The following is a 16,276-nucleotide window of genomic DNA, read 5'->3' as shown; positions in this document are numbered from 1 at the left end:
TGGCTCCAGGAGATCATCAGGAGAATGTGGGCATGGGGAATGTGGTGTTCGCAGGGTAGGTGGAGTGCTCATACTGGTGCGTGCAGGTATCCAGGTATCTATGCTGGGGTGCAGGAGAAAGAAATGTTTGTCTACTAGACATTTGTTCTGGGAGAAGTTGCCTAAAGATCCCTGCTTTCCAGCACACATTCTGAGATGAGTAAAAAAAAAAAAAAAAATCCTCAGATATACCCTAGATACTTTCAAACTCTTGCTTCTATGCTTATCTCAGTGTGATTGTTATTCTGGTTCTTCAAGGACAGGGACTCAGTTTCTTACTACCCTCTGGCTCTCAAAGAGCTAAGCCTACTAATTTTTAAACTTTTTTTTTTTTTTTTTTTTTGCCTACTGATTTTAAAGAACCGGGTGTTAAGCCCTGCTGGTATAAAAGGTCATGAAATTAAGCCCCACTAGTTCTCAAAGTCAAATATTATGGGGCTTCATCTTCCCAGTGCCTGTTGTGGGATCTGCTCCTCTCCCTTCTTGCTGCTTGTTGTGTCCCTCCCATTTGTGGTCTTGCCAGGAGTTTTGTTCCCAACCACATCTCCGCCTCTCCCACTCTTTTCAGTGTGGTCTCCCCTCTACCATTAACCATGGAAATTCTATTCTGCCAGTCTTTGGGGTTGTTTTCTAGGTTAGTTGCACTGATGTGACTGTTATCTAGGTGTTCCTAGATAACAGTTACATCTGGAATGATGTGGGATGAGGTGAACTCAGGATCCTCCTACTCTACCACCTTCCCAGAAGCCTGTTTGGTATTTTCATGAACACCGTGTTCATCCACGTTTGTCCCATTTTCAGATAGCATCTTTATGACTCTTACTTTGAAATCTTTATCAGGTGATTACTTATATCCATTTCATTGAGGTCTTTCCTGAGGTTTTATCTTCTTCTTTCATTTGGAACACTTTCCTCTGTAGGATATTATTTCTAATGAAGTTTATCACTTATCCACCAAGGAGAATGCTGGAGTATCTACTTTTTTCTTTCTCAGAGACAAGTTAGATTAATTGAATTGTAGAGATTGCCTCTTGATTAGAGCCACAGAAAACTGCTAGGTAGATGGTGAACAGGTTGTACAGTGATATTAATTCACTGTTATACCAATTTAGATGCATTATATACTGGGGAAGAACATGATTTAACAGAAAATCTTTCATTCATTCATAGAATTTTTCTCTAATTTTCACCTTCCTTGCAGCTGTTTTGGTCTTAGTCTGACACTGTAGGGAAATTCACTGTGAAGTGTTGAACAAGTGAGCGTGTATCCTCTGTCCTCAAAAGTTGGCATGCAAGCCTGTGAACTTGGAAAGAGAACAAAGCTTTCTAATATGGTAAACCAAGAAAGTGTAGATTAAGAAGTCTGGTTTCCTCTTCTTTGCATCAGCACATAACAGCTGTCAGATACCACTGAATAATCTACTCCTCCTGTTCCTGAAAGGTAGATAGTTATTATTAAGGCATTTCCCAAAGGAAGTATGTTTTAATTTTGAACAATGACACAAATGAAGTGGTAATACAACAATGTAAGAGAAACTTTAAAAGGTATAGTATTTGCATTTATGATTTTTTTTGTCCCACCTAATTCCACTCTCTCCAGTGGTCCCTGAAACCTCACTAGCAGGCTGACATCCTGATAAATTCTAAAAAAGAAGAAGGAAAACAATGTAAAAGGCAAGGTGGGTGTGGCAGCTAGAGAGGTCCTGGTGAACAAAGAAGGAAAGGGCAGCTACCCAAGTGTAGGCAGATAAGGCATTAGGTTCAAGAGCTGAAAGGAAGTACACCAGATTGAAGAGTGCTCACAGGGTACCTGATGCCAGACTTCAAGGAAAGAGCCCAGCCTTTAGGTCCTTGTTTAGCCCTCACTTCCAAATAAAGTAAGTTGCAACACCAGTCCTAACATCCAGCAGCAGAAAGCTTCCTTCCTTCAGGAAAATCCAGTAAAGGCATCTTTCTGCGACTTCTTGCTAAAAGGGCCAGCTTTCTCCTGAAGTCCCTGCTATTAGAGACGACTTGTAAAGGCTGCGATGGCATTGTACAAAGGAAAAGGTTATTAGAATAAAAATGTGAGTCCATGTTCATCCACATATCCCTGCAGGAGTTAATTCCCCTCCCTGAGCGTTAAATTCTTCACCTGGAAAATGTGGTAGGCACACGGGAAAACAAAAGATTTGTTTCTAAAAGAATTATTTTCTCTGTTCCTTCTTTACTTCATTCTTCCAATTAAAAAACGTAGCTATAAAATCACAATCTAGTCTACCTGCTTTCCATACTGTCTGAGTAACATGATAAAGTCAACTTTAGAAACATAAACACACTGGTTTCAAGATGACACCCTCTAGGGTCTTGGCTGCCAGTCTGATCAAGGAATGCATAGTCAGCATCCTAATGCCAGGCAGCGTCTTTGCCAGCATCCACTGCCCATGTTCTATTTGATTCTCTCAGGAGATAATACTTTCCTTTCTAAAATGTACACTTTTTTGCACCAAACAATGATGAGTATATGGCTAGGTCTTCAGTTGACTCACTACCTGAACAATCAACTTCTTATTATTTCTCCAAAACTGAATTAACTCACATAATTTTGTGTCAAGGCACCAGAACTCTTTGTTGCATAAAAAAATTAGAAGACATCACCCAACTCTGGCATGAAAGTTCTCCTGGAATATCATACTGCCCCTGTAGGAGTCAAATTCTTAAGTATTTATAACCTAATAAATCATAATCCAGAGCTCTGTTGGCAAGTTAACTTTGTTCCAGCCCTTATTGTTGTGGAGACTCCCAAATTTACTTCATGTTGGACACTGCCAAGAAAGTGTTCAAAGACCTTCATGCTTAAAGTCACATTTGCCCTCTTTCATATCCACATGAGAGACCGAGCCCTATTTCACTCTTGTTTAAATTTTATTATTGTACTTATTAGTAATAAACCAAGGGAACTAGGATAACAAAGGGAAAAGTTCAAGCTAAGTAACTTCTTCCTTATGAATTAAAACACATATGCACACTTGAGTTACCCCCCCCCCCATCCTAATGTACAAATAGCTACATAATACAGTCCATAGAACACTGTGAGCCGCTCACACCAGGAGCCAGGCAAAGGACCCCAGTTGTGTGAAGTCTCTGGCTGATCTGGGTCTAGATGACCAGCTTCTCCACGCTGAGTGTACTTGTGGTTTCATCCTCTTCATTCGACCCAAAATAGCCTGGGAGGTCCAGCATCCTCTGCTCTGCCTCGGTGAGGCCGAATGATGTATTATCATAGAAGGCGAACTCAGGCTGGGCTGGGAAGCTCTGACACTTGTCTTTTCTACACTGAGAAGGGCTCAGAGGGCTCACCCTCTGGTAGCTCTCTTTGGGGGCCGTGGGAGAAGGCTGCTTCCTCGAGACACTCCTGTGACTGGGGGACGGGCCCCTCCGGGCTCTGTGCGGCTCCGTTCTCTCACCGCCCGCCAGGAATCCTGCTTGGCAATCCCCCAGGTCTGGTTTCCTCGCGGGCTGCCCCAGGCTGTAGGATTTAGGGGGAGGGCTTAATGGACCTCTGGTTGCACCTGCCCCGTGGAAATGGTCCGGTTTCTCAGGGGACGGGGCAGCGCCTCGACTCTGAGGCCGAGATCGCTCCTCCGCCTGGTCCCAGGTCCGCGTCCTGGAACCGTAGGCCGGGGCCTGCCGTGGGGTCAGGGTGGACATGCTCCGCTCCCGGAACGGCCGGGCCTGCCTGGCTTCGTGGAAGCTCGCGGTCCTCCTGAAGTGGGAGCCCCTGGAGTGGCTCCTCTCCGGCAGCGCCCCTCTGCCGCCCGCGTGCCTCAGGGCCGACTTGCGGATCACGGTCTGGCTGGGGCTGACCGCGCAGCTGGCGGCACAGACCGGGAGGTCCAGCCTGGAGGGGGGCCTGGCCGCCGCCCCCACCGCCGCCTGCTCCAGAAACGGGGATTTGAGCCGGAACTTGTTGGCCGCAGCCTCCTCGGGGCCCTCCAGGTCCAAGGGAGGAACGGCGGCCGCGTCGATGGCCGTGTCGGTCAGGGGACTCTGAGACACGTGGTACACCTTGGTGGTTTCCGTGAGGCCCTTCTTCTTCATCTCCTTGAGCTGCTGCTGGGCGAGGCGGTAGCTGAACAGCGGCGGGATGATCTTCTGCGCGTTGGACTGCACGCTCTCACTGCCCGAGGCATCGTCCTCCGCGGACAGCGGCCCGCCGCGCCTGTAGGTCAGGGGGATGCCCGCGTCCCCGGGGCCCCCCGCCGGCCCGTCGCCCCCGTCCGAGAAGCTCCCGCGCTGCTCGCTCAGCTCGCAGATGTTCTCCTCGTCCGAGTTCTTCCGGAAGCTGGGGGAGTGGATGGAGCTGTGGCGAGCCGGGGTGCTGCATTTGGGGGCGCGGCCGAACTTCCGCCACAGCGTGATGAGCACCGTGGCCACGATGATGAACAGGCACAGGGAAATGCCCGTGACCGTCACGATGTTGTTGGACCTCCCGGGGCCCTGGGGCTGAAGAGGAGACGCGCTGGATGGCTGGAAAGCTACGAGGAAAGAAAGAACAGATGGGTATTCTCTGGTAGGGCCCCTCTGCGTGGTTTTACGGCCGGGAGCGGCTGGCTCTGATGCTCTGGCAGTTCTAGAAAGAATAAACAGGGACTCGGCCTTATGCACGCGTCCCTGCTGGCAGCTTAAAGCAGACCAGAACATAGGACCCACAGAGAGGAGGTGAGCAGATAAACGACGATCGGGGTGACTCCTGGGCTCGCCAGCTCCTGCTGACAACGTGTCTCAAACGTTCCACCAAGCAGCAGCATAAGGAAAGTTTCATGGTAAAAGCAAGGTTTTCGCTTAAGATAAGGTAAACCCTGGATAGCTATAATTCAATGTACTTTGAGATGCACAGCGGGAAATTCTACCAAGTATAAAACCTGACATGCAAAGTAATTCAGATAGGTCGTACCTAAATTTTGTATCTTGAGAAATTAATAGGTGAAAATCAGTCTTTAGGCAATGTAATGCAACTCACATTTAATAACAGGGAACTGCCTTTTCCTGAGGGTTGAAGCCTCTGCTTCTCAGTCTGTTTCCAGCTGTCCACTCCCCTTGCTTCCTTCCGCGAGGCTATTGATTTGTTTTTGTTTTTTTTTTTTCTTCCCTGCTTTCTCCAACTGGCTTGTCTCATCAAAATGTCTCATCAAGCCTCAGATGCCACCTGGGATGCAGCCCGTCCTGCCACTGAAACACTTGGGAGCCTGAGACCAGCTAATGCTACCACCCTCCCCTCTCTTTCCTCCTTGTCACTGTCCACCTTGCAAGCCCTTCCAGCCACCTGCCTGCACAGTCTTACCAGCACCAGTTCTCTGTGTCATGTCCATGACCATGACCTCCCATTGCCTACCCTCTTGGGTGGAAGCTCTGACAAATACTTTGTTTCTAAGCAAACAGGACCAGCAGCAGGGACTGTTCCTCACTCTCCTCATTCCTGATTGCCATTTTCAATAACTCTTTCACCTCCATATAAAAATTATTTTAATTAATTCTTAATTTTAGTTAATTCTTTAAAAATATATCTATCTATATATACTGACTGCATCTCCATGAGTTACTTATTTTATAACTATAAGTTTGTCCTTCCTAATGCCCTTTATTTTGCCCATCCAACCCACCCAACTTCATTCAGGCAACTCCCAGTTTATTCTCTGTGTTTAAGAGTCTGTTTTTTATTTGTTTTGTTTTGTTTTTAGATTCCACAAATAAATGAAATTATATGGTATTTGTCTTTCTCTTTCTGACTTACTTCACTTAGCATAATACCCTCTAGGTCCATCTATGTTGTTGCACATGACAAGGTCTCATCCTTTTTATGACTGGGCAATATTCCATTGTCTATTTACACCATCTCTTCTTTATCCATTCAGCTATTGATGGGCACTTGGGTTGCTTCCATATCTTGGCTATTGTAAATGATGCTGCAATAAGCATAGGGGTGCATAGATCTTTTAGGATTAGTGTTTTCATTTTGGGGGTAAACACCTAGTTGCAGATTACTAGATCATATAGTATTTCCATTTTTAATTTTTTGAAGAACTTCCATACTATTTTCTGCAGTGGTTGCACCAATTTACATTCTCACCAACAATGCACGAGGATTCTCTTTTCTCTATATCCTCACCAACACTTATAATTTGTCTTTTTCATATTAGCCATTCTGACTACTGTGAGGTTGATATCTCATCACCATTTTTATTTGCACTTCCCTGATGATTAGTGATGCTGAACACCTTTGCATGGGCCTGTTGGCCATCTCTATGTCTTCTCTGGAAAACTGTCTATTCATATCCTCCACCCATTTTTAATTGGATTGCTTGTGTGGTGTTGAGTTGGAAAAGTTCTTTATATTTTTTGGATATTAACCCCTTACTGGACATATCATTTATAAGTATCTTCTTCCATTCAGTAGGTTGCCCTTCTGTGTTGTTGGCGGTTTCCTCTGCTATGCAAAAACTTTTTATTTGGGTACAGTCCCAATTGTTTATTTTTGCATTCGTTTCCCTTCCCTGAGGAAAAATATATCCATAAATATGTCACTAAGGGTAATATCCAAGGTGTCTTCTACTCTTTTGATACCCATGCCATCCACTCAAACCATCCACCTACTCCCCTCTCAATACTGTCATCTCCCAACCTCGTGGCAGCCATCAGTCTCTAGCACCCGGGTCTCAGTCTTCCTCATCATCCCCTAGCAAGGCCTATCTGGACAATGTCACTGTCCATCCAACATATCATACCTTCCCATTGTCTGCAACTGCTCCTCTTCCAAAATCTTAAACTTCATAGCTCACTTTTGAGCAGTACCCTCCCCTCTCACATACTCATCATTATTACACTCACCCCACACTCACGGTCCATCACACAAACCATTCTCCTGCCAATAAGCTCAACTGTCTGACCTCTAGTACTGAGACATACCCCTTTCCCTGCTCTACACCAAAAGTCCATCCCTAGATAAACAAGACATGTGAATTATTAGCTGCTGCACCCAGGCCCTGAGCCCTGGTGGAGAATATAATACACCCATGCAGGCCAGCACCTCTATATACTGACAGCCCCCAAACTTGACTGCCTGCAAATCTTTAAATGGGTTCCTAAGCAACTCGCTCTTCCATCCCCTACAGGTTTCACCACTTTTCCCAAGCACCCTACCTACCCTCTTCCTCAGAATTCCACTGGATCACAAAAAAACCAGAAGCTATCAGGCAAGTATACCCCTCCCCCAGCTCCTTCTGCTATCTCCTCCCCAATAAACTTAGGATCAGCCACACTTCTATTCACTTCTTTCCCTATGGAATTAGAGGGAGAAGTATCTTCCTACAAAGGCAAGTCTACCAAATGCTCTCTAGGTCACCCTTCTCCAGGGGATCAACGCTCTGTACCAATTATCTCCAGCTTCTCCTCTCTGCAGCTCCACAGAAACATGTTCAAGCTCTTCTTACTTTACGAAGAACTTTCTAGAACTCTCACATCTTGTTCCTTGTCTTCCTAGCCAAACTTACAGAAAAAGGAGTCTGCATTTGCTGACTTACTGCTTCCACATCACCTCTGATTCCTGCAACCTGCCTCCAGGATTCCAGTGAAATGGCTTCTGCCAATGTCATTAATCACCTAATAGCTAAATTCAAAGAAGTTTTGTATGGATATTCCTTGACCTCTGCAGTATAGGCTACTGCCCAACACTTCCTCAGACTTATGGCACAAATGTCCACACAGTTGCCAGTACTAGAATCCTGGTTTTCACCTTTGATTCTTCCCTCTTCATCACTCACCATATCCAGAGTCTTTGAGTCCTTGTCTCCTCTGCATCCCTACGGCCATTCATTAAGTTACTGAAAAACTTAATGGCCTTGCTGCTGCCACTCCTAGCCCTTCCGATGTATTCTCCACACTACAGCTGAGAGACATCCCTCTGAAATACAGGCCAAACCTTCAAGGCCCCTTAGGATCTGACTCCTGCCACCTGCTCAGGTTCATTTTTACCACTCCCTCCTGGCACACTATGCTCTAGATACATTAATTTCAGTTCTCTGGGTCTCTTAATGTGCCGTCTTCTTCTGTGCTTTTATCCATGGCTCCCTTTGCTGAAGTTCCCTTTCTCACTTAGCTCACCTAGGTGGCACCTATTCTGCTCTCACATTTCAGCTCAAATATCACCACCTCCAAGAAAGGAGGTGTTCCCAGCATGAATTTTCACCCCTGCAAGTTTCCCGAGCAAGCTGTGGATACCTTTCTCATTGCAAGCTCTACATTGTACTGTATATTATGCCTTTTTACATGCCTGCTGAGCAACTATGTCATAAGCACCTTCCAGACAGGAACATGTCTTATCTAGATATTCCTAGCCCCAGTCGCAATAACTTACACACAGTTGGTATCCAATAAATGTTAGGTTAATTCATTTAAAAAGGGAATAGCAAAATGATCAATATCCCACCGGATGGAACGTGGGTGTAATGGTGACAGATTCTCCCACTCCTGTTTGAATAAGATGGTCAAACTAATATAGAACTTGACGCAGACATTCTTTCAAAGACAAACAAAACTCCCAACTTGCAACCAAGTGAACACAGTTGGATGGTGAAAGATTTGTTTCCTGACTTGTCACTTCTTCCATGTGCAGTGGTTGCTTATGTCCATGGGGAGCAGCAAAGCACCTGTGCATGATGGACCTCTTTACTTAGCTGTTAGCTTTCACTGTGGCTGGCTCCTCAAAAACATGGCTGGAGAAAAGCCCGAGAGCTGCTGACCTCAGCCCTCTCTGCTTCATCGACTCCCTCCTTCACCTGAAGTAAAGGAGATTTCTTGATGCTAAACAGACTGAGAACAGATTTTAACATTTCCAAAGAGTGTGAAATAGATTAAATAGGGAGAAGAACACTTGGAAGAAATGATCATTTTTATCCATGTAAACATTACTCTAAGGACCACTTATATTAGAAGTAGGCATGCCTATAGCACTTAACTTTTTTGCTAATTTATAATATATAACTTTCTAGTTCCCACCTTGTATTAAAGAATTAGGACATCAGAACATGAAATAATTTCACATATCCTCAAAAATGATTATTAATTCTAGGTTGTGGATGCTTCCAGAAAATTAAACTGGCCTGTGTAGAAAGGCAAGATATTCAAGATAGGCAGCTTAGTATGGGTCGGATCTAGTCCTCTGCTTTCTAGCTTGTTGATATCGGGCAGGTCAGTTACCCTCTCTATGCTACAGGGTCCCAAATAAGTGAGATAATGTATTTAAAGTGCTAACACATAGCAGATGGTCAGTAAAAGGTTGATATTGTTGTCATTTCTAAAGGTACAGTAGAAGTCAGTGACAATTGACCAAGTTCAATTGCATTCATTCATTCATTCATTCATTATGAAACTCTAGATGGAATATCTTTTTAAAAAGATTTTATTTTTGAGAGAGAGAGAGAGCTCAAATGGGGGCAGGGGATGCAGAGGGAGAAGCAAACTCCCTGCTGACCAGGGAGCCCGATGTGGGACTCGATCCCAGGAACCTGAGATCAGGACCAGAGCTGAAGGCAGACGGTTAACCAACTGAGCCACCCAGGCGCCCTAGATGGAATATCTTAACACAACATGACATCCCAGAATTGAGAGGAATGGGTGTATTTGAAGGTAGTTACACCCAAGAAAGGAGCTGTGAAGGTGAGGGAGACTTATGAAGAAAGAGTAGACGGAGGAGAGCCTTAGAAAATAATATGAGATATAACCAGAGAAAGAATAGATTCGGGGTGTGGCCAAGGGATTATGAAGGAAGCAAGGCAGACTGAGGGCTAGCAGAAGAGCCTAAGTCTGATGAAAAACAGAAGGAACACCCTCAGGATGCTGGAATGAAGGAAACAAGGCCTACAGCACTGGCTGGAAAAATGAGATAGAAAGAATGAATTTCTAAGGCCACAGGCAGGGACACTCGCCAAGATGTTGTTGCCAGGTAGTTTTGGCTAAAAGATGCTCTGAGATCCAAACACAAAAAAAATCTGACTCCTCCAGGTCCCAACGGACAAGGAACTAGGGACGGTTTTCTAACCTCGAATTGGAGAGCAGAAGAAGTGACAGAGGACTTTATCTAAGGGTCAGGAACAGAGCAAAGGCCAGCAAATTAAGTGCGGGGACTGGCTATAGATCAGTTGGTGAGATGGTATATAGGAAGAGCAAGGATTCTTATTACTGTGACCTGTAGCAGATGAATGGAATTCAACTCCATAAGCTGAAGTAAACCAAACTAAGCCATGTCAGCATCACATCCATAAAACATTTACATCAAATACTCATGGAGCACCTACTAAGTGCCTTCAAGATGTTGAAAGGATGAAGGAAAGGCCACTCTCTAGGTGATGACAAGAAGAAATCTCCCCACCTTCTCCTCCTAGGTAGGAGGTAGTAAACATAGGGCCTTCAGAAGATAAGATGGGGTGACTTGCCCCATTTTAACAAATAATGGTCTACATGGTCCCCTCAGGCTTCTCTGAGATGATATGTTCTTCTGCAATTTTGGTGGGGAGAAGTAAAGGAAGGATAAATAAGAAAAACAAAAAGAATATAAAAAATATCTTAGGAAGAAATGATTATCCCCCTGTTTATGTATTTTGAAAAATGTTTTCAGATGTCTGAATCTTTAATTTAGATAATTTGCCTCTCATTGCCTTATCTTCCACATTGGTCAATCCTCTGTCATCTCACTGATGAGATACTCCCAGTCAGAGACACACTAATGAACACAGTCTTAGTAAAGCCAGCAGTACTAAGAGAGTGTCAGTGACTTCAGGTTGCTGATTTTCAGGCGGGCATAGGTTCAACAGTCCCTCTGGGGAAAGATTCCCAAAGAAAGAAGGTACCTACCAGCACACTCCTCCAGGGAACACAGGGAGGTCTCCGAGGACATTCCAGGGCAGCCAGGTCTGGAGGGGAAGGAAGTCAGGCACACGCGGCGTCGCTCTCTGACACCATCCCCACACGTGGTACTACACTGGCTCCACGGCTGCCACAGTCCCCAAGTTTCTGCAAGGACATTAGCCATGCTTTTAATGCTAGTTCATTTGAGAATCAGAATTTAACTGCACCCAAATGAAGCAGCAAACTCAAATCTCAGGCCTTGAAGTCAATAAATAAAAACATGCCCAAAGATGTGGAAAGCTGGAAAGAGTGTTTAATAAGCCTTAAAACAAAAGAAAGCTGTATAATTTACAAAATGTTAACCTTTTTGGAACCTATCCTAGAGCAAAGCTCACAGGGCAACCAAATGGCCTGAAATGTTAGGAAAGTCAGGCTCCTCTAAGGAAAGACAGGATGCAAACCCAGCTTCCTGGGGTAGACACCAGGCCTCATACAAGCTGGTGAGGAGTCATCTAAAAATATAATGAACTGCTAGAAGCCCAGTGTGGGCTAGCATGAGAATACAAAAGCCCTGGGAGCCACAAACCCAATGGGAATTTGCACCCACTTGCAGGCTCTTCTTCATGGATCTCAAGAAATGCTCACAAGAAGGACTGAGGGTAGGTACAAGACCAGAGAAAGTCTCCCTTATGGTGGAGGCCTGAGGCTAGAAGGAGTGGCACTGTGGGAAACACACAAACCTTACCTGGATCCTTCTCCCCATCTGTTCTACCAACGAGAGCTTCAACCACTGGGGACAAAGCAGAAGCCCTGTCATTCTGAGAGCACCAGTTGAGATATAGTGCTTCTAAGGAGTGGAAAAAGAAGGAAATCCTTCAACCCTGGAAGGAGCAAAAAAAATACTGGGGCCAGACTATTAGGGAGCTTCTATCACTGGAGAGGAGCAAGATCATTAAGAAGACCCCATCTCTGAGACTCAGGGGCACAGCATTTGTCTAAGACTAAGGATGAACTGGAACAAGAAAAAGCTCTCTAGCTCCCATCACCCAACCCCTACTCTGCACCATGCTAGTAATGTCCAAGTATCAATAACAACAACCTACTGCTAGGGCAAGGGCAAGAGTGACAGGTGAAAACCTCTGTTATGTGCAGGCTCAAGCCTAAATTGAGGGTGCAACAGAAGCATGGAGGAAAATCCTCTGGTAAGCCAACTCCTACTCTAACTGCAAAGGAACATTAGCAAATTCTAAACTCTGTCATGTCCCGAGGATAGCACAGCAAAACCCCAAACACAGCTTAATTCCTTGGTACATTGACCCAATCCCCACACTAAAGGGCTAGCAAAAACAGGGTATGCCCATTTCCTCACACAAATACTATTTATTGGCGTCTACAGTTCTAAATTAAAATGTCCAACTTTCAACCAAAATTTATGAGACAAAGAAGCAAGGAAAAAAACTATCAAGAGATAAAGTAATCAAGAAACCAGCCTCTAATGTGACCTAGATATTGGAACTATCAGAAAGAGAAGTTATAATAGCTATGATTAATATTAAAGACTTTAGTGGAAAAGGTTGGCAAGATGAACAGATGAAAAATTTCATTAGAGATTTGTAAATTGAGAAGAGGCAAATGGAATGCTAGAAGTGAAAAACATGGTAACAAGGATGAAGAATGTTTTCTAAGAGAACGCTTACCAGTAGACTCAACGCAGCTGAGGAAATAAAGAATAAATTTGAATATAGGTCGGTAGAAATCACTCAGACTGAGACACAAAGATCAAAAAGAAGGAGTGAATAAAAAAGAATAGAATACCCGAGAGCTGGAGGGCAATATCAAAGAGTGTATCATTCATGTTATTAGAATCCCAGAAGAAAAAAAGAGAATCAAATAATGACCAAGAATTCTCCTAAATTAATGAAAGATACTAAGTTAAATCAAGATGCTCAGAAAACACCAGGTAGGATAAATACCAAAAAAATCCCAAATAAACAAAAACTTAAACACACTATATTTAAACAGTTAAAAACCAAAACCAGAAAACTTTGAAGGCTGTGGCAGGAGGGAAGGTGGAAGGTGGAAACACACTGCATACAAAAGAATAAAGATTAGAAATACAGTTGGCTTCTTGTCATACAAGCCAAGGATGATGGAGTAATATCTCTAAAGTAATGAAAGAAAAAAATGACCAAACCAGAATTCTATATCTAGTGAAAGTATCTTCCAAAAATTAAGGAGAAATTGACTTTTAGAGAAACAAAAATGAATAAAATTAATTACTGGAGATGTTCACCAGAAGAAATGTTAAAAGAAAATCCTTCAGGCAGAAGGAATATGATACCAGAACAAAAAACCTGCATCTGTACAAAGAATTGAAAAGTGCTGGAAATGGCATTTATAAAGGTAAAGGTAAAATTCATTTTTTTCTTATTTTTAAATGCTCTAAAATATAATTGCTAAAGAAAACTAGTGTTATGTGTTCACAGCATATATAAAGTAAAATTTATGAGAACAATCACACAAAGAATGGGATTAATGAGCTAGAAATATACTGTTAATAAGGTCCTTATATGACATGTGAAGCAAAATATTATTGCTTAGATAAATCAAGAAAAGGTAGATTATTCAAAGGTAGATCAAGAAAAGTCAAAGATACATACTGTAAACTCTAGGACAACCACTAAAAAATATTTTAAGGTATAAGCCACTAAAAATATATAAAGAGTATATATATATATAAAATATATAAGGTATAAAATATATATATTATATATAAAGTATATATATAATATATATAAAGTATATATATAATATATATAAAGTATATATATAATATATATAAAGTATATATATATATAAAATATATAAGGTATAAACCTTAAAATTGAATATTCAATTAATACAAAAGAAGGCAGAAACAAGAGAAAAAAGAAACAAAGAACAGATGAAATAGACATAAACTACCCAGATAGTCAATGATATATTGTAATAGGATTGTATGGTGACAGACGGTAAGTGCACTTGTGGTGAGCCTAGCATAATACATAGAGAAGTTAAATCACTATGTTGTATACCTGAAACGAATGTAACATTGTGTGTTGACTATATCCAATTTAAAAAAATTTCAATAAAAAAACTTACTTTAAATATAATACACAAATAGGTTAAAAGTAAGCAGATGAGAGAAGTTATACCTGTGAACATGAATTAAAAGAAACCTGGAGTAGCTATATTAATATCAGACAGGGTAAACTGCAGAAGAAGAAATACTACCAGGGATAAAGAGAGACATTACATAATGATAAAAGGATCGATTTAGCAAGGAGCTTGACAACGCTAAATGGGGATGCACCTAACATCAGAGCTTCAAAATACATACAAAATACTCCCAGAACAGTTATTACTGACTGACACATGCAAACAGCTCTTCCAAGAATATACTGAATCACTGCCAGATTGAATAATTAAACAGTTCCCTATAAAAAATTATCTTAAGACCCTTCTCTATCAGTACCCATCCAACATCAAGACTCAAGTCATTGCACCCTGAGGCACAAAAACACCCTCTGTATAAAAGTCTTTCTTCATGCTTTATGGACAAAAACTCGATACAGTCAAAGGTATGGAAAGCACTACAAAGACATAAGGAGAGCACATAGGGCAAATTCATTCTCAGGTAATCCAAGTGGTGCAATCTTTGGAGTGAGTCATGGAATATGAGTTCTTCATAGCAATTAAAAGTCTCTGGGATTTTCACAGGAGTGTGAGCATTACAAACCACCATGCTGGACCAACATCAACTGAGGTGTGGTAATTATGTTCCATCCAGAGGTCCAACTGAACACAATATTGGTTCTGTGTCTTCTATCACACTACAGCTCCTCAGATGGAAGAACAATGGGCCCGCTTTGTCCTTACGCTTCGGAGCTATTCAGACACTAAGCCCCCCATCTTTGCAAAGTTCTGGGACACTCATATTAAAGCCTTTCTGAGTTAAAGTTTAGTGATTTATTTTTGAAAAATCTACTGGAAATTCTACCACTGAGAAATCTAAATTGAAAGTTAAGCCAATGCATAGTTTATCCTTATGTTCATATTAAGACCACAAAAGGCAGAACTGTAAATACTAAGAATCTTTCTGTTATTCTTTCTTAACTCTTGTTTACTTCACATAAATATAATTTACATAAATATAATATATAGAGTTAGTTGTCAAACGAAAAACAAAAATTCCATTAGTAGTGGCCAGAAAAAAAATCAAGTTTTAGTAAAAGCATGAATCTTAATGTCAAAATTTACATTTTGAAATGTTGTGCCCTTTTCCCTTGGAAGTAAAATCATGACTTGTAGGACAATCAGTAATAAAAAATAAAGAAACATTTAAGCTACACTTTATGCCCTTTTATTTCTAAACCAAATTAATTGAACGGGAAACAAAGGAAATCACTCAAAGCAATTAACTAATTTAATAAGGCAAATTTTTAAAAATACCTTGAAGTAATTCTATCTGTTCTCTGAAGCTTTCCACCGATGACTTTGAGGTAAATACTAAGCAAATGGAAAGTCATTAGATAACTGTAGTTTTTTTATTTTATTATTTTTATTTATTTAATTAATTATATTAGTTACCATACAGTATTTCATTAGTTTTTGATGTAGTGTTCCATAATTCACTGTTTGAGTATAACACCCAGTGCTCATTGAAATACGAGCCCACCTTAATACCCATCACCAGGCTAAAGCATCCCCCAATTCCCCCAAACCATGCCCCTTCTTTATTCCTTTCCTTCTCCTAATGTCTTCCATGCTATTCCTTAGGTTCCACATATAAGTGAAACCGTATGATAATTGTCTTTCTCTGCTTGAAATATCACTTAGCATAATCTCCTCCAGTTCCAACCATGTTGATGCTAATGGTAGGTAATCATCCTTTTTTAGAAATGAAGAGCAAATGACCAATGTTCCAAATACTCTTACTTCATGAATGAAAGCTGTTTTGTTTTGCCCTGGTTAAATGTCCGTACACGCACTCACACTGCATAACAAACCTGTTTGGCCAGGATAAATACCTTTCAGGCTACTATAGAGGATATTAATTCTGAATGAGCAAAATTCATCTGGAATAGGAAAAGGGAGATTTGTTTACATGCCTCAAGACTATCTGAAAGAGGGGCACCTGGGTGGCTCCGTGGGTTAAGCCTCTGCCTTCGGCTCCGGTCGTGATCTCAGGGTCCTGGGATCAAGCCCCACATCAGGCTCTCTGCTCTACAGGGAGCCTGATTTCTCCTCTCTCTCTGACTGCCTCTCTGCCTACTTGTGATCTCTGTCTGTCAAATACATAAATAAAATCTTAAAA

General features: G+C 42.1%; 1 protein-coding gene across 2 annotated transcripts in view; it reads right to left on the bottom strand.

The window, feature by feature from the left end:
* Positions 1 to 2,927: 2,927 nt before the first annotated feature.
* Positions 2,928 to 16,276, bottom strand: part of THSD1 (thrombospondin type 1 domain containing 1) — a 32,035-nt gene continuing 18,686 nt past the window's right edge. For both annotated transcript variants that reach the window (XM_080798162.1, XM_080798161.1), the window contains exons 4-5: positions 10,927 to 11,085; positions 2,928 to 4,556 (exon numbers count right to left, since the gene is read on the bottom strand). In XM_080798162.1, coding sequence (XP_080654288.1) covers positions 3,178 to 4,556; positions 10,927 to 11,085 — 1,538 coding nt within the window. In that variant the 3' untranslated portion in view covers positions 2,928 to 3,177. The remainder of the gene's footprint in view (positions 4,557 to 10,926; positions 11,086 to 16,276) is intronic.

Source organism: Martes martes (assembly GCF_963455335.1).
Source record: "Martes martes genome assembly, chromosome: 3".
In the NCBI taxonomy this organism is placed as follows: Eukaryota; Metazoa; Chordata; class Mammalia; order Carnivora; family Mustelidae; genus Martes; species Martes martes.
The sequence above is the reverse complement of the archived record's forward strand: the minus strand, read 5'-3'. Positions and strand labels throughout refer to the sequence as shown.